Below are 26,218 nucleotides of genomic sequence, written 5' to 3'. Positions count from 1 at the left end.
GTGCTCGTAAGACCTTTACGGCTGTGACTTTGCCTGTGCACATGCGCATAATACGTTTACGCATGCGCGTTTAACGTATAACGGACGGTATAAGCTGAGCTAAAATTATCTAATTCAGTTAATGTTGCAGATTGCGTTGTTCCTTAATCTTCGAATTGGATCAGGCTTATTATTTTTTGCAGACTGTTAGAGCAATTTTATAAAAGTAAGCTTGAACTTTCGATTATGTCAAACAGAATTTCCGATATATATTTACTAATATGTACAGGATCTACAAAGCAAAAGTATGTTTCGAAGTCTATTAAACAAAAAGTGGAATTGCTGCAAAAAATGGAAAAAGGCATATCCTTTGTTTCTTAACCATTCCGAAATCTGTTTATCAATTTCATGCTGCTCTGCGGGGGGGACATCGCAGCGCGCAATGAACTGGAAGTTGATTTGTCAGCACTATCCTTATCTTCAGGACAAATGTTTTTATTTTATTCGGCTTATAATTCCTTACTAAATGTAGTATTTCATCTCGATGTATTCCGTCTTTGATATGATTTAAATCAAATTCCTTGTCATTATAAATATCACAAGTACACATCAAATAGTTTTCTGGTTGCAATTTTCTAATTTCGACTATGCTTAATGTATGCTTTACGCATGTGCTTGTTGAAAGAAATGTTTAATAAAGTAAACAAATAAATATTAAGCTTTTTTTTGTAAATTTTGATACCCTTTAGATCATAATTGTTCTTTATTTCATAAATAACGGTTTCATATTTTTAATTGTATAATTTCTGCATGCCATCTTACCAGATTTAAACTGATGATCTATAATCCGGAATCGCCAAAGTCCCGACGAGTCCGGATTAACTACTTTTGACTGTATTTACAAAAATTCTGTGGAACCCAATAAGTACTGCGCAAATCCGACACATGCGTGAGTGAAACTGTCAATTTTTTCTTTTGTACACTTGCAGTTTTAGGTCACTACATTTAATTTCTATTTTAAGACATAGAACAATGTGAACATTTTAAATAAGTAACAGATGAAATGACAGCGTCACGTGCAAAGCAAGAAAAATGAACGTTTCTATTATAAAATGAAGGCGTCGAAACGGATTCATTTTTTTTTTCTTTGTCTGTATTGCCATATCTATTTTAAGATGTATTGTATTATGTAAAAATATTTGGTAATTGTAAAAGTATTATAATAAATTAAAGAAATATCAAAACTGCTAAAATTCTAGGCAACCCCCTGCTGCAAGTCCAGCGACTCCAGTTTAAGAAACCCTGGTATAGACAGACAACCCGGCGAAATTACGCCCTAATTGAGATACAGACATAAAACTTATATCAAAATGATGGGGCATGCATTTGCAGTTGAAAGCAGCCAAACGCATCAAAATGGATCATTAACTTTCGAGTCGTGTGATTTTGATGCGGCTTGCTGCTTTCAAAAGCATTTTCCTACAACTTGCATCCTATTTGAGATGCAGATATAAAATTTGTGGAGCATGAAATTGCTATTGAATGCAGGAAACCGCATCAAAATCGGACAATCGGTTCCCGTGTAAAACAGATTTTAAAAAACTGTAATTCTTAGAGATGCATCAAATTTCATTGCCATGAAAAATATATTTCGTCCTCTGGACCCTGAAAACGATACTAATTATGTCCAGAATGCAGTTAACACTGTAAATCAACGAAGCACTTCAAGTCAAAATTTACCTACACCACCACAACCAAAAGTTGTTCCTCCAGTCAAAAATTCTACAATGATATAACCAGGGCAAACAAGTCCACAATACCAATTTTAAATCATATCAAATCCGAAGAACACAGGAAAAGGCCTAAAACCATCCTCAGAGACATACAATAAAGGTTTTTGATAAACGTTTAATTACTGTAAAGGCCCTTATTTTTGCAGGCCGTAATTTTCACAAAAATGAATATATCGGTGATTTCGCGAGTTGAAAATTTCACGAATTTTATATGAACAGAACAGAAAGTTGAAAAATTTTAAAAGTACTTAAGTAAAGTTGGGGGAAAAAAAAAGTATTTCGCAAAGCTTTGATTTTTGCGATTACGACGGGCTCACGAAAATAAGGGCCTTTACACCAGTTTAAAAAAGACCCAAAAAACTAATTAATTATTCTTTAACTAATTATTGTAATATACCTAATTGCCTAGCTTAGCACCAAAAATTGGGAAAATTAAAATTTTTATTCCTATCGGATCACTAATTAATATTGAAGCAGGCTTAATTTAATTTTTCCATCATGTCCTCTACCCCCTCATTCACTCAGCCATCCCTTTAAATTAGTATGGATTGAAGACAAGAAAGAATTTCAACCAATCACAAAAAATGCTGGTGGAAAAAATTGAAATAAGTGAGAGATGGAGCGCTTAACGAGGATCCTTAAGCGCTCCATCTCTCACTTTGTAATCACAGTTCAACAGCTTTCGGCCATGAAGGCGGTAGCTATCATAATCATACCACACACTCTACAACCAATCACGTTCGTCTCGATCTAGTTACTCAACCGTAAACCACAGAAGGATTTTTCGCCGATTTAATGGCTATATCCAAACTAAACAATAAAATTATCATAGGTAGAGACTTTAACTCACACCACAAAAATCGGAACTGCAGAAATGATAATTCAAATGGTCACATTGTTAATCAATTTGCCTCAACGGCCAACTTTACTGTTGTAGCTCCCTCCTACCCAACATGCTATAGATCTGCAAGCATTATTGAATTTTTCCTGCTAAAAAATATTTATCAACCATCAAGGATAGAAAGATTACGTGAACTATTCTCTGATTATAACCCTGTTTTAATGGAGGTGAATATCAGTAGCTATAGTACATCACACAAAAGAGCCTTTATTATGAACTGGGTAGCTCTAAACAACACTCAGTACCCGTTACCCGCGATACACAGTGAAGACGAGTTAGACGCAGTTATCGAAGATTTTACTAGCACACTTAACCGTGCTCTGAAAAATAGCAAGGCGGTCCCGTTGACTGGTAGGGCCAGAGATCCTGCTATTAGAGAACTTTTAGCTAACAGAAAGAGAGCTAGAAAAATATGGCAGAGGACCAGATGCCCAGAAGTTAAGAGAATTTTAAATCGGCTGAATCAGGAAGTCAGTACACGCACAAAACAAATGGTCTAGATATTTAGAATCACTCTCTACTGATGATCATGTATATGGAAAGCTGCTTCTAGATATAATAGATGCTACACAAATATTCTGCCCCTTAATGGCCCCTCTGGGATCACATACACAGAAACTGAGAAAGCTGAGTCACTAGCTGATCACTACGCTACTCAGTTTTACATTAACATCTCACACCCAGACACAGAACGCACAGTTAGTTACACTAACAATTTATACTTTTCATAACCAAAAACAGACAACATCCGTCTTGCTAAACCTTCGGAAGTTAACACCGCCACCTCCATACCTGTCCCTTTCAATGATGTTCGATCGATTATTGCGGCTTCCCCGCTCTCTCCAGATGAGTATGCGATGAGAATCGCTACTCAGACTGAATCTGCTCTCATCTGTAAAGAGTACTCGTCCCCATTCATTGTCTCTCCAATTCCGGTGTTCCCGGCACCACAGAGAACGCCTTCTCCGATGGGCAGGCGTTAGAGGTACACACCGTACAGGGTGTCGTGCAAACAGACCACCACCCTGCAGTCTTCTGGCCACGGTAAAACGCGATATCTGTCGTCCAGTCGCCTGCGTCGTGTGTCTAGCGATTTCTCCCGCTGTCTGCCGCCTGTTTCTTCTGGCCTGTAAGGCAATATACCGGTCATCTGCAGGTGTGGTTCCTCGTGAACGACCACTACTAAACCCCCGGATAGCTGTTCCTGTAGTTTTAAATTGTCTCCATATCGTGAAACGATGCTGTGAGCAATTCCGATCTCTGCAGCCACACTTGTCACACGGCGGCCTTCCTCCAACTTCCCAATGACCTCGGGTAAAAGCATCCAGATGTCATCTAACAGATTGATTATTCGCCATAATTGTTCTTTATTTCATAAATAACGGTTTCATATTTTTAATTGTATAATTTCTGCATGCCATCTTACCAGATTTAAACTGATGATCTATAATCCGGAATCGCTAAAGTCCCGACGAGTCCGGATTAACTACTTTTGACTGTATTTACAAAAATTCTGTGGAACCCAATAAGTACTGCGCAAATCCGACACATGCGTGAGTGAAACTGTCAATTTTTTCTTTTGTACACTTGCAGTTTTAGGTCACTACATTTAATTTCTAATTTTAAGACATAGAACAATGTGAACATTTTAAATAAGTAACAGATGAAATGACAGCGTCACGTGCAAAGCAAGAAAAATGAACGTTTCTATTATAAAATGAAGGCGTCGAAACGGATTCATTTTTTTTTCTTTGTCTGTATTGCCATATCTATTTTAAGATGTATTGTATTATGTAAAAATATTTGGTAATTGTAAAAGTATTATAATAAATTAAAGAAATATCAAAACTGCTAAAATTCTAGGCAACCCCCTGCTGCAAGTCCAGCGACTCCAGTTTAAGAAACCCTGGTATAGACAGACAACCCGGCGAAATTACGCCCTAATTGAGATACAGACATAAAACTTATATCAAAATGATGGGGCATGCATTTGCAGTTGAAAGCAGCCAAACGCATCAAAATGGATCATTAACTTTCGAGTCGTGTGATTTTGATGCGGCTTGCTGCTTTCAAAAGCATTTTCCTACAACTTGCATCCTATTTGAGATGCAGATATAAAATTTGTGGAGCATGAAATTGCTATTGAATGCAGGAAACCGCATCAAAATCGGACAATCGGTTCCCGTGTAAAACAGATTTTAAAAAACTGTAATTCTTAGAGATGCATCAAATTTCATTGCCATGAAAAATATATTTCGTCCTCTGGACCCTGAAAACGATACTAATTATGTCCAGAATGCAGTTAACACTGTAAATCAACGAAGCACTTCAAGTCAAAATTTACCTACACCACCACAACCAAAAGTTGTTCCTCCAGTCAAAAATTCTACAATGATATAACCAGGGCAAACAAGTCCACAATACCAATTTTAAATCATATCAAATCCGAAGAACACAGGAAAAGGCCTAAAACCATCCTCAGAGACATACAATAAAGGTTTTTGATAAACGTTTAATTACTGTAAAGGCCCTTATTTTTGCAGGCCGTAATTTTCACAAAAATGAATATATCGGTGATTTCGCGAGTTGAAAATTTCACGAATTTTATATGAACAGAACAGAAAGTTGAAAAATTTTAAAAGTACTTAAGTAAAGTTGGGGGAAAAAAAAAGTATTTCGCAAAGCTTTGATTTTTGCGATTACGACGGGCTCACGAAAATAAGGGCCTTTACACCAGTTTAAAAAAGACCCAAAAAACTAATTAATTATTCTTTAACTAATTATTGTAATATACCTAATTGCCTAGCTTAGCACCAAAAATTGGGAAAATTAAAATTTTTATTCCTATCGGATCACTAATTAATATTGAAGCAGGCTTAATTTAATTTTTCCATCATGTCCTCTACCCCCCTCATTCACTCAGCCATCCCTTTAAATTAGTATGGATTGAAGACAAGAAAGAATTTCAACCAATCACAAAAAATGCTGGTGGAAAAAATTGAAATAAGTGAGAGATGGAGCGCTTAACGAGGATCCTTAAGCGCTCCATCTCTCACTTTGTAATCACAGTTCAACAGCTTTCGGCCATGAAGGCGGTAGCTATCATAATCATACCACACACTCTACAACCAATCACGTTCGTCTCGATCTAGTTACTCAACCGTAAACCAAGGATTTTTCGCCGATTTAATGGCTATATCCAAACTAAACAATAAAATTATCATAGGTAGAGACTTTAACTCACACCACAAAAATCGGAACTGCAGAAATGATAATTCAAATGGTCACATTGTTAATCAATTTGCCTCAACGGCCAACTTTACTGTTGTAGCTCCCTCCTACCCAACATGCTATAGATCTGCAAGCATTATTGAATTTTTCCTGCTAAAAAATATTTATCAACCATCAAGGATAGAAAGATTACGTGAACTATTCTCTGATTATAACCCTGTTTTAATGGAGGTGAATATCAGTAGCTATAGTACATCACACAAAAGAGCCTTTATTATGAACTGGGTAGCTCTAAACAACACTCAGTACCCGTTACCCGCGATACACAGTGAAGACGAGTTAGACGCAGTTATCGAAGATTTTACTAGCACACTTAACCGTGCTCTGAAAAATAGCAAGGCGGTCCCGTTGACTGGTAGGGCCAGAGATCCTGCTATTAGAGAACTTTTAGCTAACAGAAAGAGAGCTAGAAAAATATGGCAGAGGACCAGATGCCCAGAAGTTAAGAGAATTTTAAATCGGCTGAATCAGGAAGTCAGTACACGCACAAAACAAATGGTCTAGATATTTAGAATCACTCTCTACTGATGATCATGTATATGGAAAGCTGCTTCTAGATATAATAGATGCTACACAAATATTCTGCCCCTTAATGGCCCCTCTGGGATCACATACACAGAAACTGAGAAAGCTGAGTCACTAGCTGATCACTACGCTACTCAGTTTTACATTAACATCTCACACCCAGACACAGAACGCACAGTTAGTTACACTAACAATTTATACTTTTCATAACCAAAAACAGACAACATCCGTCTTGCTAAACCTTCGGAAGTTAACACCGCCACCTCCATACCTGTCCCTTTCAATGATGTTCGATCGATTATTGCGGCTTCCCCGCTCTCTCCAGATGAGTATGCGATGAGAATCGCTACTCAGACTGAATCTGCTCTCATCTGTAAAGAGTACTCGTCCCCATTCATTGTCTCTCCAATTCCGGTGTTCCCGGCACCACAGAGAACGCCTTCTCCGATGGGCAGGCGTTAGAGGTACACACCGTACAGGGCGTCGTGCAAACAGACCACCACCCTGCAGTCTTCTGGCCACGGTAAAACGCGATATCTGTCGTCCAGTCGCCTGCGTCGTGTGTCTAGCGATTTCTCCCGCTGTCTGCCGCCTGTTTCTTCTGGCCTGTAAGGCAATATACCGGTCATCTGCAGGTGTGGTTCCTCGTGAACGACCACTACTAAACCCCCGGATAGCTGTTCCTGTAGTTTTAAATTGTCTCCAAAGTCGTGAAACGATGCTGTGAGCAATTCCGATCTCTGCAGCCACACTTGTCACACGGCGGCCTTCCTCCAACTTCCCAATGACCTCGGGTAAAAGCATCCAGATGTCATCTAACAGATTGATTATTCGCCATAATTGTTCTTTATTTCATAAATAACGGTTTCATATTTTTAATTGTATAATTTCTGCATGCCATCTTACCAGATTTAAACTGATGATCTATAATCCGGAATCGCCAAAGTCCCGACGAGTCCGGATTAACTACTTTTGACTGTATTTACAAAAATTCTGTGGAACCCAATAAGTACTGCGCAAATCCGACACATGCGTGAGTGAAACTGTCAATTTTTTCTTTTGTACACTTGCAGTTTTAGGTCACTACATTTAATTTCTAATTTTAAGACATAGAACAATGTGAACATTTTAAATAAGTAACAGATGAAATGACAGCGTCACGTGCAAAGCAAGAAAAATGAACGTTTCTATTATAAAATGAAGGCGTCGAAACGGATTCATTTTTTTTTTCTTTGTCTGTATTGCCATATCTATTTTAAGATGTATTGTATTATGTAAAAATATTTGGTAATTGTAAAAGTATTATAATAAATTAAAGAAATATCAAAACTGCTAAAATTCTAGGCAACCCCCTGCTGCAAGTCCAGCGACTCCAGTTTAAGAAACCCTGGTATAGACAGACAACCCGGCGAAATTACGCCCTAATTGAGATACAGACATAAAACTTATATCAAAATGATGGGGCATGCATTTGCAGTTGAAAGCAGCAAAACGCATCAAAATAGATCATTAACTTTCGAGTCGTGTGATTTTGATGCGGCTTGCTGCTTTCAAAAGCATTTTCCTACAACTTGCATCCTATTTGAGATGCAGATATAAAATTTGTGGAGCATGAAATTGCTATTGAATGCAGGAAACCGCATCAAAATCGGACAATCGGTTCCCGTGTAAAACAGATTTTAAAAAACTGTAATTCTTAGAGATGCATCAAATTTCATTGCCATGAAAAATATATTTCGTCCTCTGGACCCTGAAAACGATACTAATTATGTCCAGAATGCAGTTAACACTGTAAATCAACGAAGCACTTCAAGTCAAAATTTACCTACACCACCACAACCAAAAGTTGTTCCTCCAGTCAAAAATTCTACAATGATATAACCAGGGCAAACAAGTCCACAATACCAATTTTAAATCATATCAAATCCGAAGAACACAGGAAAAGGCCTAAAACCATCCTCAGAGACATACAATAAAGGTTTTTGATAAACGTTTAATTACTGTAAAGGCCCTTATTTTTGCAGGCCGTAATTTTCACAAAAATGAATATATCGGTGATTTCGCGAGTTGAAAATTTCACGAATTTTATATGAACAGAACAGAAAGTTGAAAAATTTTAAAAGTACTTAAGTAAAGTTGGGGGAAAAAAAAAGTATTTCGCAAAGCTTTGATTTTTGCGATTACGACGGGCTCACGAAAATAAGGGCCTTTACACCAGTTTAAAAAAGACCCAAAAAACTAATTAATTATTCTTTAACTAATTATTGTAATATACCTAATTGCCTAGCTTAGCACCAAAAATTGGGAAAATTAAAATTTTTATTCCTATCGGATCACTAATTAATATTGAAGCAGGCTTAATTTAATTTTTCCATCATGTCCTCTACCCCCCTCATTCACTCAGCCATCCCTTTAAATTAGTATGGATTGAAGACAAGAAAGAATTTCAACCAATCACAAAAAATGCTGGTGGAAAAAATTGAAATAAGTGAGAGATGGAGCGCTTAACGAGGATCCTTAAGCGCTCCATCTCTCACTTTGTAATCACAGTTCAACAGCTTTCGGCCATGAAGGCGGTAGCTATCATAATCATACCACACACTCTACAACCAATCACGTTCGTCTCGATCTAGTTACTCAACCGTAAACCACAGAAGGATTTTTCGCCGATTTAATGGCTATATCCAAACTAAACAATAAAATTATCATAGGTAGAGACTTTAACTCACACCACAAAAATCGGAACTGCAGAAATGATAATTCAAATGGTCACATTGTTAATCAATTTGCCTCAACGGCCAACTTTACTGTTGTAGCTCCCTCCTACCCAACATGCTATAGATCTGCAAGCATTATTGAATTTTTCCTGCTAAAAAATATTTATCAACCATCAAGGATAGAAAGATTACGTGAACTATTCTCTGATTATAACCCTGTTTTAATGGAGGTGAATATCAGTAGCTATAGTACATCACACAAAAGAGCCTTTATTATGAACTGGGTAGCTCTAAACAACACTCAGTACCCGTTACCCGCGATACACAGTGAAGACGAGTTAGACGCAGTTATCGAAGATTTTACTAGCACACTTAACCGTGCTCTGAAAAATAGCAAGGCGGTCCCGTTGACTGGTAGGGCCAGAGATCCTGCTATTAGAGAACTTTTAGCTAACAGAAAGAGAGCTAGAAAAATATGGCAGAGGACCAGATGCCCAGAAGTTAAGAGAATTTTAAATCGGCTGAATCAGGAAGTCAGTACACGCACAAAACAAATGGTCTAGATATTTAGAATCACTCTCTACTGATGATCATGTATATGGAAAGCTGCTTCTAGATATAATAGATGCTACACAAATATTCTGCCCCTTAATGGCCCCTCTGGGATCACATACACAGAAACTGAGAAAGCTGAGTCACTAGCTGATCACTACGCTACTCAGTTTTACATTAACATCTCACACCCAGACACAGAACGCACAGTTAGTTACACTAACAATTTATACTTTTCATAACCAAAAACAGACAACATCCGTCTTGCTAAACCTTCGGAAGTTAACACCGCCACCTCCATACCTGTCCCTTTCAATGATGTTCGATCGATTATTGCGGCTTCCCCGCTCTCTCCAGATGAGTATGCGATGAGAATCGCTACTCAGACTGAATCTGCTCTCATCTGTAAAGAGTACTCGTCCCCATTCATTGTCTCTCCAATTCCGGTGTTCCCGGCACCACAGAGAACGCCTTCTCCGATGGGCAGGCGTTAGAGGTACACACCGTACAGGGCGTCGTGCAAACAGACCACCACCCTGCAGTCTTCTGGCCACGGTAAAACGCGATATCTGTCGTCCAGTCGCCTGCGTCGTGTGTCTAGCGATTTCTCCCGCTGTCTGCCGCCTGTTTCTTCTGGCCTGTAAGGCAATATACCGGTCATCTGCAGGTGTGGTTCCTCGTGAACGACCACTACTAAACCTCCGGATAGCTGTTCCTGTAAATTTAAATTGTCTCCAAAGTCGTGAAACGATGCTGTGAGCAATTCCGATCTCTGCAGCCACACTTGTCACACGGCGGCCTTCCTCCAACTTCCCAATGACCTCGGGTAAAAGCATCCAGATGTCATCTAACAGATTGATTATTCGCCATAATTGTTCTTTATTTCATAAATAACGGTTTCATATTTTTAATTGTATAATTTCTGCATGCCATCTTACCAGATTTAAACTGATGATCTATAATCCGGAATCGCCAAAGTCCCGACGAGTCCGGATTAACTACTTTTGACTGTATTTACAAAAATTCTGTGGAACCCAATAAGTACTGCGCAAATCCGACACATGCGTGAGTGAAACTGTCAATTTTTTCTTTTGTACACTTGCAGTTTTAGGTCACTACATTTAATTTCTAATTTTAAGACATAGAACAATGTGAACATTTTAAATAAGTAACAGATGAAATGACAGCGTCACGTGCAAAGCAAGAAAAATGAACGTTTCTATTATAAAATGAAGGCGTCGAAACGGATTCATTTTTTTTTCTTTGTCTGTATTGCCATATCTATTTTAAGATGTATTGTATTATGTAAAAATATTTGGTAATTGTAAAAGTATTATAATAAATTAAAGAAATATCAAAACTGCTAAAATTCTAGGCAACCCCCTGCTGCAAGTCCAGCGACTCCAGTTTAAGAAACCCTGGTATAGACAGACAACCCGGCGAAATTACGCCCTAATTGAGATACAGACATAAAACTTATATCAAAATGATGGGGTATGCATTTGCAGTTGAAAGCAGCAAAACGCATCAAAATGGATCATTAACTTTCGAGTCGTGTGATTTTGATGCGGCTTGCTGCTTTCAAAAGCATTTTCCTACAACTTGCATCCTATTTGAGATGCAGATATAAAATTTGTGGAGCATGAAATTGCTATTGAATGCAGGAAACCGCATCAAAATCGGACAATCGGTTCCCGTGTAAAACAGATTTTAAAAAACTGTAATTCTTAGAGATGCATCAAATTTCATTGCCATGAAAAATATATTTCGTCCTCTGGACCCTGAAAACGATACTAATTATGTCCAGAATGCAGTTAACACTGTAAATCAACGAAGCACTTCAAGTCAAAATTTACCTACACCACCACAACCAAAAGTTGTTCCTCCAGTCAAAAATTCTACAATGATATAACCAGGGCAAACAAGTCCACAATACCAATTTTAAATCATATCAAATCCGAAGAACACAGGAAAAGGCCTAAAACCATCCTCAGAGACATACAATAAAGGTTTTTGATAAACGTTTAATTACTGTAAAGGCCCTTATTTTTGCAGGCCGTAATTTTCACAAAAATGAATATATCGGTGATTTCGCGAGTTGAAAATTTCACGAATTTTATATGAACAGAACAGAAAGTTGAAAAATTTTAAAAGTACTTAAGTAAAGTTGGGGGAAAAAAAAAGTATTTCGCAAAGCTTTGATTTTTGCGATTACGACGGGCTCACGAAAATAAGGGCCTTTACACCAGTTTAAAAAAGACCCAAAAAACTAATTAATTATTCTTTAACTAATTATTGTAATATACCTAATTGCCTAGCTTAGCACCAAAAATTGGGAAAATTAAAATTTTTATTCCTATCGGATCACTAATTAATATTGAAGCAGGCTTAATTTAATTTTTCCATCATGTCCTCTACCCCCTCATTCACTCAGCCATCCCTTTAAATTAGTATGGATTGAAGACAAGAAAGAATTTCAACCAATCACAAAAAATGCTGGTGGAAAAAATTGAAATAAGTGAGAGATGGAGCGCTTAACGAGGATCCTTAAGCGCTCCATCTCTCACTTTGTAATCACAGTTCAACAGCTTTCGGCCATGAAGGCGGTAGCTATCATAATCATACCACACACTCTACAACCAATCACGTTCGTCTCGATCTAGTTACTCAACCGTAAACCACAGAAGGATTTTTCGCCGATTTAATGGCTATATCCAAACTAAACAATAAAATTATCATAGGTAGAGACTTTAACTCACACCACAAAAATCGGAACTGCAGAAATGATAATTCAAATGGTCACATTGTTAATCAATTTGCCTCAACGGCCAACTTTACTGTTGTAGCTCCCTCCTACCCAACATGCTATAGATCTGCAAGCATTATTGAATTTTTCCTGCTAAAAAATATTTATCAACCATCAAGGATAGAAAGATTACGTGAACTATTCTCTGATTATAACCCTGTTTTAATGGAGGTGAATATCAGTAGCTATAGTACATCACACAAAAGAGCCTTTATTATGAACTGGGTAGCTCTAAACAACACTCAGTACCCGTTACCCGCGATACACAGTGAAGACGAGTTAGACGCAGTTATCGAAGATTTTACTAGCACACTTAACCGTGCTCTGAAAAATAGCAAGGCGGTCCCGTTGACTGGTAGGGCCAGAGATCCTGCTATTAGAGAACTTTTAGCTAACAGAAAGAGAGCTAGAAAAATATGGCAGAGGACCAGATGCCCAGAAGTTAAGAGAATTTTAAATCGGCTGAATCAGGAAGTCAGTACACGCACAAAACAAATGGTCTAGATATTTAGAATCACTCTCTACTGATGATCATGTATATGGAAAGCTGCTTCTAGATATAATAGATGCTACACAAATATTCTGCCCCTTAATGGCCCCTCTGGGATCACATACACAGAAACTGAGAAAGCTGAGTCACTAGCTGATCACTACGCTACTCAGTTTTACATTAACATCTCACACCCAGACACAGAACGCACAGTTAGTTACACTAACAATTTATACTTTTCATAACCAAAAACAGACAACATCCGTCTTGCTAAACCTTCGGAAGTTAACACCGCCACCTCCATACCTGTCCCTTTCAATGATGTTCGATCGATTATTGCGGCTTCCCCGCTCTCTCCAGATGAGTATGCGATGAGAATCGCTACTCAGACTGAATCTGCTCTCATCTGTAAAGAGTACTCGTCCCCATTCATTGTCTCTCCAATTCCGGTGTTCCCGGCACCACAGAGAACGCCTTCTCCGATGGGCAGGCGTTAGAGGTACACACCGTACAGGGCGTCGTGCAAACAGACCACCACCCTGCAGTCTTCTGGCCACGGTAAAACGCGATATCTGTCGTCCAGTCGCCTGCGTCGTGTGTCTAGCGATTTCTCCCGCTGTCTGCCGCCTGTTTCTTCTGGCCTGTAAGGCAATATACCGGTCATCTGCAGGTGTGGTTCCTCGTGAACGACCACTACTAAACCCCCGGATAGCTGTTCCTGTAGTTTTAAATTGTCTCCAAAGTCGTGAAACGATGCTGTGAGCAATTCCGATCTCTGCAGCCACACTTGTCACACGGCGGCCTTCCTCCAACTTCCCAATGACCTCGGGTAAAAGCATCCAGATGTCATCTAACAGATTGATTATTCGCCATAATTGTTCTTTATTTCATAAATAACGGTTTCATATTTTTAATTGTATAATTTCTGCATGCCATCTTACCAGATTTAAACTGATGATCTATAATCCGGAATCGCCAAAGTCCCGACGAGTCCGGATTAACTACTTTTGACTGTATTTACAAAAATTCTGTGGAACCCAATAAGTACTGCGCAAATCCGACACATGCGTGAGTGAAACTGTCAATTTTTTCTTTTGTACACTTGCAGTTTTAGGTCACTACATTTAATTTCTAATTTTAAGACATAGAACAATGTGAACATTTTAAATAAGTAACAGATGAAATGACAGCGTCACGTGCAAAGCAAGAAAAATGAACGTTTCTATTATAAAATGAAGGCGTCGAAACGGATTCATTTTTTTTTCTTTGTCTGTATTGCCATATCTATTTTAAGATGTATTGTATTATGTAAAAATATTTGGTAATTGTAAAAGTATTATAATAAATTAAAGAAATATCAAAACTGCTAAAATTCTAGGCAACCCCCTGCTGCAAGTCCAGCGACTCCAGTTTAAGAAACCCTGGTATAGACAGACAACCCGGCGAAATTACGCCCTAATTGAGATACAGACATAAAACTTATATCAAAATGATGGGGCATGCATTTGCAGTTGAAAGCAGCAAAACGCATCAAAATGGATCATTAACTTTCGAGTCGTGTGATTTTGATGCGGCTTGCTGCTTTCAAAAGCATTTTCCTACAACTTGCATCCTATTTGAGATGCAGATATAAAATTTGTGGAGCATGAAATTGCTATTGAATGCAGGAAACCGCATCAAAATCGGACAATCGGTTCCCGTGTAAAACAGATTTTAAAAAACTGTAATTCTTAGAGATGCATCAAATTTCATTGCCATGAAAAATATATTTCGTCCTCTGGACCCTGAAAACGATACTAATTATGTCCAGAATGCAGTTAACACTGTAAATCAACGAAGCACTTCAAGTCAAAATTTACCTACACCACCACAACCAAAAGTTGTTCCTCCAGTCAAAAATTCTACAATGATATAACCAGGGCAAACAAGTCCACAATACCAATTTTAAATCATATCAAATCCGAAGAACACAGGAAAAGGCCTAAAACCATCCTCAGAGACATACAATAAAGGTTTTTGATAAACGTTTAATTACTGTAAAGGCCCTTATTTTTGCAGGCCGTAATTTTCACAAAAATGAATATATCGGTGATTTCGCGAGTTGAAAATTTCACGAATTTTATATGAACAGAACAGAAAGTTGAAAAATTTTAAAAGTACTTAAGTAAAGTTGGGGGAAAAAAAAAGTATTTCGCAAAGCTTTGATTTTTGCGATTACGACGGGCTCACGAAAATAAGGGCCTTTACACCAGTTTAAAAAAGACCCAAAAAACTAATTAATTATTCTTTAACTAATTATTGTAATATACCTAATTGCCTAGCTTAGCACCAAAAATTGGGAAAATTAAAATTTTTATTCCTATCGGATCACTAATTAATATTGAAGCAGGCTTAATTTAATTTTTCCATCATGTCCTCTACCCCCCTCATTCACTCAGCCATCCCTTTAAATTAGTATGGATTGAAGACAAGAAAGAATTTCAACCAATCACAAAAAATGCTGGTGGAAAAAATTGAAATAAGTGAGAGATGGAGCGCTTAACGAGGATCCTTAAGCGCTCCATCTCTCACTTTGTAATCACAGTTCAACAGCTTTCGGCCATGAAGGCGGTAGCTATCATAATCATACCACACACTCTACAACCAATCACGTTCGTCTCGATCTAGTTACTCAACCGTAAACCACAGAAGGATTTTTCGCCGATTTAATGGCTATATCCAAACTAAACAATAAAATTATCATAGGTAGAGACTTTAACTCACACCACAAAAATCGGAACTGCAGAAATGATAATTCAAATGGTCACATTGTTAATCAATTTGCCTCAACGGCCAACTTTACTGTTGTAGCTCCCTCCTACCCAACATGCTATAGATCTGCAAGCATTATTGAATTTTTCCTGCTAAAAAATATTTATCAACCATCAAGGATAGAAAGATTACGTGAACTATTCTCTGATTATAACCCTGTTTTAATGGAGGTGAATATCAGTAGCTATAGTACATCACACAAAAGAGCCTTTATTATGAACTGGGTAGCTCTAAACAACACTCAGTACCCGTTACCCGCGATACACAGTGAAGACGAGTTAGACGCAGTTATCGAAGATTTTACTAGCACACTTAACCGTGCTCTGAAAAATAGCAAGGCGGTCCCGTTGACTGGTAGGGCCAGAGATCCTGCTATTGGAGAACTTTTAGCTAACAGAAAGAGAGCTAGAAAAATATGGCAGAGGACCAGATGCCCAGAAGTTAAGAGAATTTTAAATCGGCTGAATCAGGAAGTCAGTACACGCACAAAACAAATGGTCTAGATATTTAGAATCACTCTCTACTGATGATCATGTATATGGAAAGCTGCTTCTAGATATAATAGATGCTACACAAATATTCTGCCCCTTAATGGCCCCTCTGGGATCACATACACAGAAACTGAGAAAGCTGAGTCACTAGCTGATCACTACGCTACTCAGTTTTACATTAACATCTCACACCCAGACACAGAACGCACAGTTAGTTACACTAACAATTTATACTTTTCATAACCAAAAACAGACAACATCCGTCTTGCTAAACTTTCGGAAGTTAACACCGCCACCTCCATACCTGTCCCTTTCAATGATGTTCGATCGATTATTGCGGCTTCCCCGCTCTCTCCAGATGAGTATGCGATGAGAATCGCTACTCAGACTGAATCTGCTCTCATCTGTAAAGAGTACTCGTCCCCATTCATTGTCTCTCCAATTCCGGTGTTCCCGGCACCACAGAGAACGCCTTCTCCGATGGGCAGGCGTTAGAGGTACACACCGTACAGGGCGTCGTGCAAACAGACCACCACCCTGCAGTCTTCTGGCCACGGTAAAACGCGATATCTGTCGTCCAGTCGCCTGCGTCGTGTGTCTAGCGATTTCTCCCGCTGTCTGCCGCCTGTTTCTTCTGGCCTGTAAGGCAATATACCGGTCATCTGCAGGTGTGGTTCCTCGTGAACGACCACTACTAAACCCCCGGATAGCTGTTCCTGTAGTTTTAAATTGTCTCCAAAGTCGTGAAACGATGCTGTGAGCAATTCCGATCTCTGCAGCCACACTTGTCACACGGCGGCCTTCCTCCAACTTCCCAATGACCTCGGGTAAAAGCATCCAGATGTCATCTAACAGATTGATTATTCGCCATAATTGTTCTTTATTTCATAAATAACGGTTTCATATTTTTAATTGTATAACTTCTGCATGCCATCTTACCAGATTTAAACTGATGATCTATAATCCGGAATCGCCAAAGTCCCGACGAGTCCGGATTAACTACTTTTGACTGTATTTACAAAAATTCTGTGGAACCCAATAAGTACTGCGCAAATCCGACACATGCGTGAGTGAAACTGTCAATTTTTTCTTTTGTACACTTGCAGTTTTAGGTCACTACATTTAATTTCTAATTTTAAGACATAGAACAATGTGAACATTTTAAATAAGTAACAGATGAAATGACAGCGTCACGTGCAAAGCAAGAAAAATGAACGTTTCTATTATAAAATGAAGGCGTCGAAACGGATTCATTTTTTTTTTCTTTGTCTGTATTGCCATATCTATTTTAAGATGTATTGTATTATGTAAAAATATTTGGTAATTGTAAAAGTATTATAATAAATTAAAGAAATATCAAAACTGCTAAAATTCTAGGCAACCCCCTGCTGCAAGTCCAGCGACTCCAGTTTAAGAAACCCTGGTATAGACAGACAACCCGGCGAAATTACGCCCTAATTGAGATACAGACATAAAACTTATATCAAAATGATGGGGCATGCATTTGCAGTTGAAAGCAGCAAAACGCATCAAAATGGATCATTAACTTTCGAGTCGTGTGATTTTGATGCGGCTTGCTGCTTTCAAAAGCATTTTCCTACAACTTGCATCCTATTTGAGATGCAGATATAAAATTTGTGGAGCATGAAATTGCTATTGAATGCAGGAAACCGCATCAAAATCGGACAATCGGTTCCCGTGTAAAACAGATTTTAAAAAACTGTAATTCTTAGAGATGCATCAAATTTCATTGCCATGAAAAATATATTTCGTCCTCTGGACCCTGAAAACGATACTAATTATGTCCAGAATGCAGTTAACACTGTAAATCAACGAAGCACTTCAAGTCAAAATTTACCTACACCACCACAACCAAAAGTTGTTCCTCCAGTCAAAAATTCTACAATGATATAACCAGGGCAAACAAGTCCACAATACCAATTTTAAATCATATCAAATCCGAAGAACACAGGAAAAGGCCTAAAACCATCCTCAGAGACATACAATAAAGGTTTTTGATAAACGTTTAATTACTGTAAAGGCCCTTATTTTTGCAGGCCGTAATTTTCACAAAAATGAATATATCGGTGATTTCGCGAGTTGAAAATTTCACGAATTTTATATGAACAGAACAGAAAGTTGAAAAATTTTAAAAGTACTTAAGTAAAGTTGGGGGAAAAAAAAAGTATTTCGCAAAGCTTTGATTTTTGCGATTACGACGGGCTCACGAAAATAAGGGCCTTTACACCAGTTTAAAAAAGACCCAAAAAACTAATTAATTATTCTTTAACTAATTATTGTAATATACCTAATTGCCTAGCTTAGCACCAAAAATTGGGAAAATTAAAATTTTTATTCCTATCGGATCACTAATTAATATTGAAGCAGGCTTAATTTAATTTTTCCATCATGTCCTCTACCCCCTCATTCACTCAGCCATCCCTTTAAATTAGTATGGATTGAAGACAAGAAAGAATTTCAACCAATCACAAAAAATGCTGGTGGAAAAAATTGAAATAAGTGAGAGATGGAGCGCTTAACGAGGATCCTTAAGCGCTCCATCTCTCACTTTGTAATCACAGTTCAACAGCTTTCGGCCATGAAGGCGGTAGCTATCATAATCATACCACACACTCTACAACCAATCACGTTCGTCTCGATCTAGTTACTCAACCGTAAACCACAGAAGGATTTTTCGCCGATATAATGGCTATATCCAAACTAAACAATAAAATTATCATAGGTAGAGACTTTAACTCACACCACAAAAATCGGAACTGCAGAAATGATAATTCAAATGGTCACATTGTTAATCAATTTGCCTCAACGGCCAACTTTACTGTTGTAGCTCCCTCCTACCCAACATGCTATAGATCTGCAAGCATTATTGAATTTTTCCTGCTAAAAAATATTTATCAACCATCAAGTATAGAAAGATTACGTGAACTATTCTCTGATTATAACCCTGTTTTAATGGAGGTGAATATCAGTAGCTATAGTACATCACACAAAAGAGCCTTTATTATGAACTGGGTAGCTCTAAACAACACTCAGTACCCGTTACCCGCGATACACAGTGAAGACGAGTTAGACGCAGTTATCGAAGATTTTACTAGCACACTTAACCGTGCTCTGAAAAATAGCAAGGCGGTCCCGTTGACTGGTAGGGCCAGAGATCCTGCTATTAGAGAACTTTTAGCTAACAGAAAGAGAGCTAGAAAAATATGGCAGAGGACCAGATGCCCAGAAGTTAAGAGAATTTTAAATCGGCTGAATCAGGAAGTCAGTACACGCACAAAACAAATGGTCTAGATATTTAGAATCACTCTCTACTGATGATCATGTATATGGAAAGCTGCTTCTAGATATAATAGATGCTACACAAATATTCTGCCCCTTAATGGCCCCTCTGGGATCACATACACAGAAACTGAGAAAGCTGAGTCACTAGCTGATCACTACGCTACTCAGTTTTACATTAACATCTCACACCCAGACACAGAACGCACAGTTAGTTACACTAACAATTTATACTTTTCATAACCAAAAACAGACAACATCCGTCTTGCTAAACCTTCGGAAGTTAACACCGCCACCTCCATACCTGTCCCTTTCAATGATGTTCGATCGATTATTGCGGCTTCCCCGCTCTCTCCAGATGAGTATGCGATGAGAATCGCTACTCAGACTGAATCTGCTCTCATCTGTAAAGAGTACTCGTCCCCATTCATTGTCTCTCCAATTCCGGTGTTCCCGGCACCACAGAGAACGCCTTCTCCGATGGGCAGGCGTTAGAGGTACACACCGTACAGGGCTTCGTGCAAACAGACCACCACCCTGCAGTCTTCTGGCCACGGTAAAACGCGATATCTGTCGTCCAGTCGCCTGCGTCGTGTGTCTAGCGATTTCTCCCGCTGTCTGCCGCCTGTTTCTTCTGGCCTGTAAGGCAATATACCGGTCATCTGCAGGTGTGGTTCCTCGTGAACGACCACTACTAAACCCCCGGATAGCTGTTCCTGTAGTTTTAAATTGTCTCCAAAGTCGTGAAACGATGCTGTGAGCAATTCCGATCTCTGCAGCCACACTTGTCACACGGCGGCCTTCCTCCAACTTCCCAATGACCTCGGATAAAAGCATCCAGATGTCATCTAACAGATTGATTATTCGCCATTTCTCGCCGAGGCAGCAACTCAGTGTGATTTTAACTGCTATACGGTGTGCAATCTCTTTGCCAGAAATACTGATCTTTCACCGAGAACATGCTTTATACAACTCAGACACTCCCCCATTATGTCTACCTGCATATCTGCGCAAGTGCTACCGTAGATCACCTTACTTAATCTCGGGATTGGTCTTTCTGTCCGCTCTGCCTCTTCGTTCAGCTGATATGCTAATTTTTCGACTTCGTCCTTAATTTTTGCACACCAGTGTATTTCACGTGCTATACACAGGATAAGGTACAACCCAGGAACCTGGAAATGATGTGTGTCTTTGTACCCTTCTAAAGGAGTATGGATTGAAAACAGCCTAGGCCTTCCCCGTAGCACACTGTAAATCACACTTCACCCAATAGGATTACTCCTCTGCCAGCCAACAGAAGTTCAACAAGCTCCCGCCTACCACCTGACTACTGAACCATTCAGCCTTGAATACTCGAGGAGAGGGGGAAGAAAAAAGAAGAAAAGGGCTTTTTCTTCTCTCTCCGCCCCCGATTGCCTCTGCTGCTCACACTCCAACTAGCTCTAGGTTTTAACTTCAAACTCATCATCTTATATTTGCTGCAAACTCTGCCATTACTACTGATTATAATGTCACAATTGCTTTCATTTCATTTCACTGCCATAACTGCTCTTCGAATTTTTATTTTTACGAACTTCAGCAACATTATTTCTTTAACATTCGTAAAAGTATTAACTTACTACACTGGGATAAGGCTATGCCCAGGAACCCACTACAACTGAACATTAGTTCATCGAGGAAGGGCATACTCTAAATGAAGCTGCAGATGTCCAAATAAAAAAGGAAAAGAAAACCTATTCACAATAAATTGTTTCAACAAAGGAAACGATTGTGTGATTTTAGATGACAGTCGGAGAGTATTAGTATCAAATATTTTATTTCATCATACCACCAACAAATATTTTCTTTTGTTTCAGAAGCCCATCAAAAACTTACATGACAGCAAATGCAAATCTAGTATAAATAACGTTTATGTTGCTAAAATAAATTCTGATTTCCAAAGATTGCCTGTTTCTCGCATTGTTGGTAAATCATGGTTGATGGGCATTAAGAATGGTCTTTCCTCTAATTCACTGGACACACACAAATTAGCAGCACGTTGGTGTTAATTCTTTTTAATTCTGTATTAAAATATACAACTTTAAACTTAGTTGACATATGCGGCATTTGAAGTGCAAATAATAAAAATTTTTCTTAAATACTATGCTTTGTTGCTTATCTTTTAGAAATTTAAAGACCTGGAATTCTGCAATTCTGAGTAAAAAATGAAAATAAAAAACAATTAACACCAACAAAAACTTGTGGTAACATGACAGACAAATTATTACAAATACTACAAAAGATCATGCCTTTTCATTTTATTTAACCATATGTTAAAGCAGTATTCTTTATTAGACCTGGAAAAGTTAGAAACAGGAATATATTTTACTACAAAAACTACACGACAATTTTGAAATTAGAAGCTTTTCTGTATGAATTCCACTCTAAAACAATGCAAGTGCAGTCTTGACGATAAGAAAGTCAAATTTATTGAAATTTAAATTTGTATTTCCATTTTAATTTTCATTTTCCTAAAAACATTTGTCAACTTTGCAGGATTTCATCTTCAAGTATATATGTACAGACATTTAAAGTTCTGATGTATTAACATCTCGTGGAAATACACCTATCCCTCGATTTATACAGTACTTACCTGTTTTACATGATTTCAGTTTTACACAGTTTAAAAATTAACAGATTTCAAAAACTTAGTAAAATAGTATTTGCTGCATAAATGCAAATACATACATTTGAAGTCATTTTTTAATCTCATTTCTTTGGTAACACTGGTGGCAACAACAAGGATGGGGATTCCCCGTGTTAGGAGAATCTCAATAGTATGTATATGTATTTCATAACAGTAAAATTTTAAATTATATGGTTCACGCGAACTAATGCAGTATCAGTATTTTAGCAGCAAGGATTACATCATTTTTATCTACATATCTGAATGTTTACTAGCAAGTTTTCAACATTTATAGTTTTTGTGGCATTTTTTATAATTTATGTAAATTTTTTAAAGTATTATAATGCCAAAACGATTTTTAAAAAAAAATCAAAAATGAAATTAGAAGCAAAAATTAAAATATTAGATCATCTATGTAATAGAGAAGGAGTAACAAATGTTGCTAAATTTTACTCCATGAATGAAGCCACAATAAGGACAATTAAAAAAAAAATGAAGACTCTACTAGAAAAAGAATTAGATATGGGTAGAAGACGAAAATTTAAAATGGATTCCAATTGATACTGATGCTATTAGAAACAAGGCTTTAAAAATTTATAAAGCACTTAAGAATCGGTCACTATCGACTTTGTCAGATGAAAAAAAGGTATCTTTTTCCACAAGTCATGGTTGGTTTGAGAGATTTAATAATATTTAAACAAAGGCATTCTTTACATAATCTAAGATTGAAAGGAGAAAGTGCATCTCCTGATTCGAATGTAACAACAATATCCAGCAAAATTTGCTGAAATCAATTGCCACGATCTCCTACATTTCTGATCAGATCTTCAATGCTGACGTGTCTACGTTGTTCTGAAAAAAAAAAATAAAATACAGTCAAAAGTCGTTAATCCGGACTCGTCGGGACTTCGGCGATTCCGGATTATCGATTTTTCCGGATTATAGATCATCAGTTTAAATCTCGTAAGATGGCATGCAGAAATTCTAAAATTAAAAATATGAAACCGTAATTTATGAAATAAAGAACAATTATGATCTAAAGGGTATCAAAATTTACAAAAAAAAAAGCTTAATATTTATTTGTTTACTTTATTAAACATTTCTTTCAATGTAAGTTGTTTAAGTTGCTTCATTTTATGTGATACTAATACTTTCTCTTTAATTCTATAAACAGACATAATTTCTTTTCAGTTAAAGAGTTCTGCTGTTCAAGTCCCGTTAATTGCTGTGCCGAGAATACCGACTAACTGGTCAATGGAAATTTTTTCGTTTTCACTAACCTCTCTGTCACATTCTTCATGTCTTTATCCATTTTTTTCAGCAATTTCACTTTTTGTTTGTTGGACATTGAAACATACTTTCGTTTTGTAGATCCTTTGGAAGTTCCAGCATCGGAAATTCTATTTGACATAATCGAAAGTTCAAGTTTACTTTTATAAAATTGCTCTTACAGTCTGCAAAAAATAATAAGCGGGATCCTATTCGAAGATTAAGGAACAACGCAATCATTAACATTAACTGAAATAGATAATTAGATAATTTTAGCCTACACCGTCCGTTATACATTAAACGCGCAGGCGAAAACGTATTCTGCGCTTGCTCACACGCATATGCGCAGTAGTCAAGTTCTTACGCGCTCGCGTAAAACGCCTGTGCTAACGCGGCACATGCGCAGAAAGTTTTTAGCTTTGAGGTCCGGATTATAGATCATTCCGGATTATAGGTGTCCGAATTAACGACTTTTGACTGTACCTTGCAAATCAGCTAGTGGTCATAAGGTAGTGAAAAGTCATACAATTTTTTTCTGTTGCAATGCTTCAGGCAATTATATAATGAAACCATTGGTTATTAACAAATCAAAAACACCATGTTCATTTAAAGGAACAAATATAAATAACCTTCCCTTTTATTGGATGCCTAACAGGAAAGCACGGGTCACTGCCATAAGGTTCAATGAATGATTTCTTACCATGTTTGTCCCAGATGTCAAAAATTATTTAGGTAAAAAAGGATTGCCTTTTAAGACTCTTCTTTTAATAGATAATGCACCTGGTCATCTTCAAAATTTACAACACAAAAAAGTAGAAATAGTCTTTTTGCCCAAAAAATACAACTTCTTTATTACAGCCATTGAATCAAGTAATATTTTCTGGCTTTTACAACATTGTGTATATCAAACAAACCTTTAGGTATATTTTAGAAAAAATGGAGAATAATGAATCTTACTCTTATGGATGCTTGGAAGAAATTTACAATCTTAGATTGTGTTGGACTGTCATATACTCAGATTAAACAATCAATGCTCAACGCATGCTGGAAAGCAATACGCTGGATGTTGCTAAAGATGAGAATGATAGATTACCATTAGAGTGTGAATATTCTCAGATCACTAAATTGGCTCAAACTGTAGTAGGAGAAGGTTTTGAGGATTTAGCTCAAGCATATATTAAAGGAATAATGGTTGATGAAGAACTAAATGAGGATGAGTTAGTTAACATGATTCATGAAACAAATAAACATGATGAAGACCAATCTGAACCAGCTGCATTCACAGCTAAAGTCATCAGTGTAGGACTTGAATTGGGAAGAAAATTAGGTAATCATTTTTTACAATATGACACAAATGTCGAATGAAATCTCCGATTCCAAGGGGAGCTTAGTAAGTGTTTAAATCTATATACGGATGTTTAAAAAGATTTAGGGGGACAAAAAAACAACAGGCAATTGTTAATTATGGATTTCATCATGAAGTCTAGTCGATGTGAGATCTCCCCTAATTTATCATCTATTGAAGCAGAATTGTATCACGAATACTCAAGTGATGAAAGAGACATCATACCAATCAAGAAGAAAAAACTAATAATTCATGAAAGTGATGTCAGTCCAAAATCAACTATAAATATGAGAATATTTGTAGAAATTTCCTGTTCTTTCAATTCGAGCCACAATTTTTCATAAATGCTACATACTTTCATTACATTATCAGGTTGCATACTTCTGATGTCTGTGTAATTTATTTAATTGATGATGTAATTTATTTAATTGATAACTAAATATACTCGATTATGTTTTCACAAGGCTTGCTAATGTTTTTTTAAATAACACGAAAATAATCATGCAATGCAATAAAAATAGAACATCATTTTCCTGCCTCAGAATATACTACTAATAACAGGTTGTTTAAAGAGCAAAATATACAAAATTTAAATTAAATAATTATTTCCTTTTACTCAGTTGAATATACATTTAATTCATAAACATGTATATGCAGATAAAATTAGCTATGTCAATAAAGTTCTGCAAAGAATAATGAACGTGATCCTATTAGTTAAGTGTTGCAACTTTATTTCATATGAAATATTTTCTATATAGTCATTCCTTAAAAGTAGTCTCTGAATAATTAAACCAATTAAATTTGTTTCTAAATGTACTTGGGTTAATTGATAAAAGCAAGGCTTTTTTTTAAATGGCAAGCTGATTTTTAATTGATTTCATACTTAGATACATCATTATACATACATTAATAAAATAAATAAAATTCTAATTATGTTAGGGCAGTTTCCATTTTGCTGGTGTTTACTAAAGAAAATTTTACAGATAGCATTTTTAACAAAAACGCTGTTTATGATCATTTAAGATTTAAAAATAAATAAATAAATAAATAAAGAGAGAGAGAGATTATTTTGTAAGTATTCATCAAGAATATTTCTTCCAATTTATGTTTTCGAAGAAACGCCTTTATTACACCAAAGTAAAAAAAAATTATCCCTCTACCAAAACTTAAATCTGTATCGATTAAAAAAGAACAGTAATGCGTATTTAATAAGAACACAGGAATAAATTGTATTAAAACTCAAATCTATTTGTAAATTGTTCTTCTCTAAACTTATGCTTTGA

General features: G+C 37.0%; 2 protein-coding genes across 12 annotated transcripts in view; one reads left to right on the top strand and one right to left on the bottom strand.

Moving 5' to 3' along the window:
• LOC146997257 (uncharacterized) overlaps nucleotides 1–26,218 on the top strand; it is an 81,057-nt gene that overhangs the window by 13,102 nt on the left and 41,737 nt on the right. The gene's annotated exons all lie outside the window — the stretch shown is intronic.
• Nucleotides 1–26,218, bottom strand: part of LOC118202263 (uncharacterized) — a 280,122-nt gene that overhangs the window by 239,243 nt on the left and 14,661 nt on the right. The window contains exon 3 of one of the 8 annotated variants that reach the window (XM_085816302.1): nucleotides 22,122–23,173. The exons of the other annotated variants lie outside the window; for them this stretch is intronic. Within the exon in view, the coding sequence (XP_085672428.1) occupies nucleotides 23,112–23,173 (62 nt within the window). The 3' untranslated portion in view covers nucleotides 22,122–23,111. Of the gene's footprint in view, nucleotides 1–22,121; nucleotides 23,174–26,218 lie in introns of those variants that run through there. 8 annotated transcript variants of the gene reach the window in all.

The sequence above is a fragment of the Stegodyphus dumicola genome, chromosome 5, assembly GCF_044657685.1.
Source record: "Stegodyphus dumicola isolate Sdum_Otavi_A_Nest chromosome 5, ASM4465768v1".
Classification (NCBI taxonomy): Eukaryota; Metazoa; Arthropoda; class Arachnida; order Araneae; family Eresidae; genus Stegodyphus; species Stegodyphus dumicola.
This window is presented reverse-complemented; position numbering and strand designations above follow the sequence as displayed.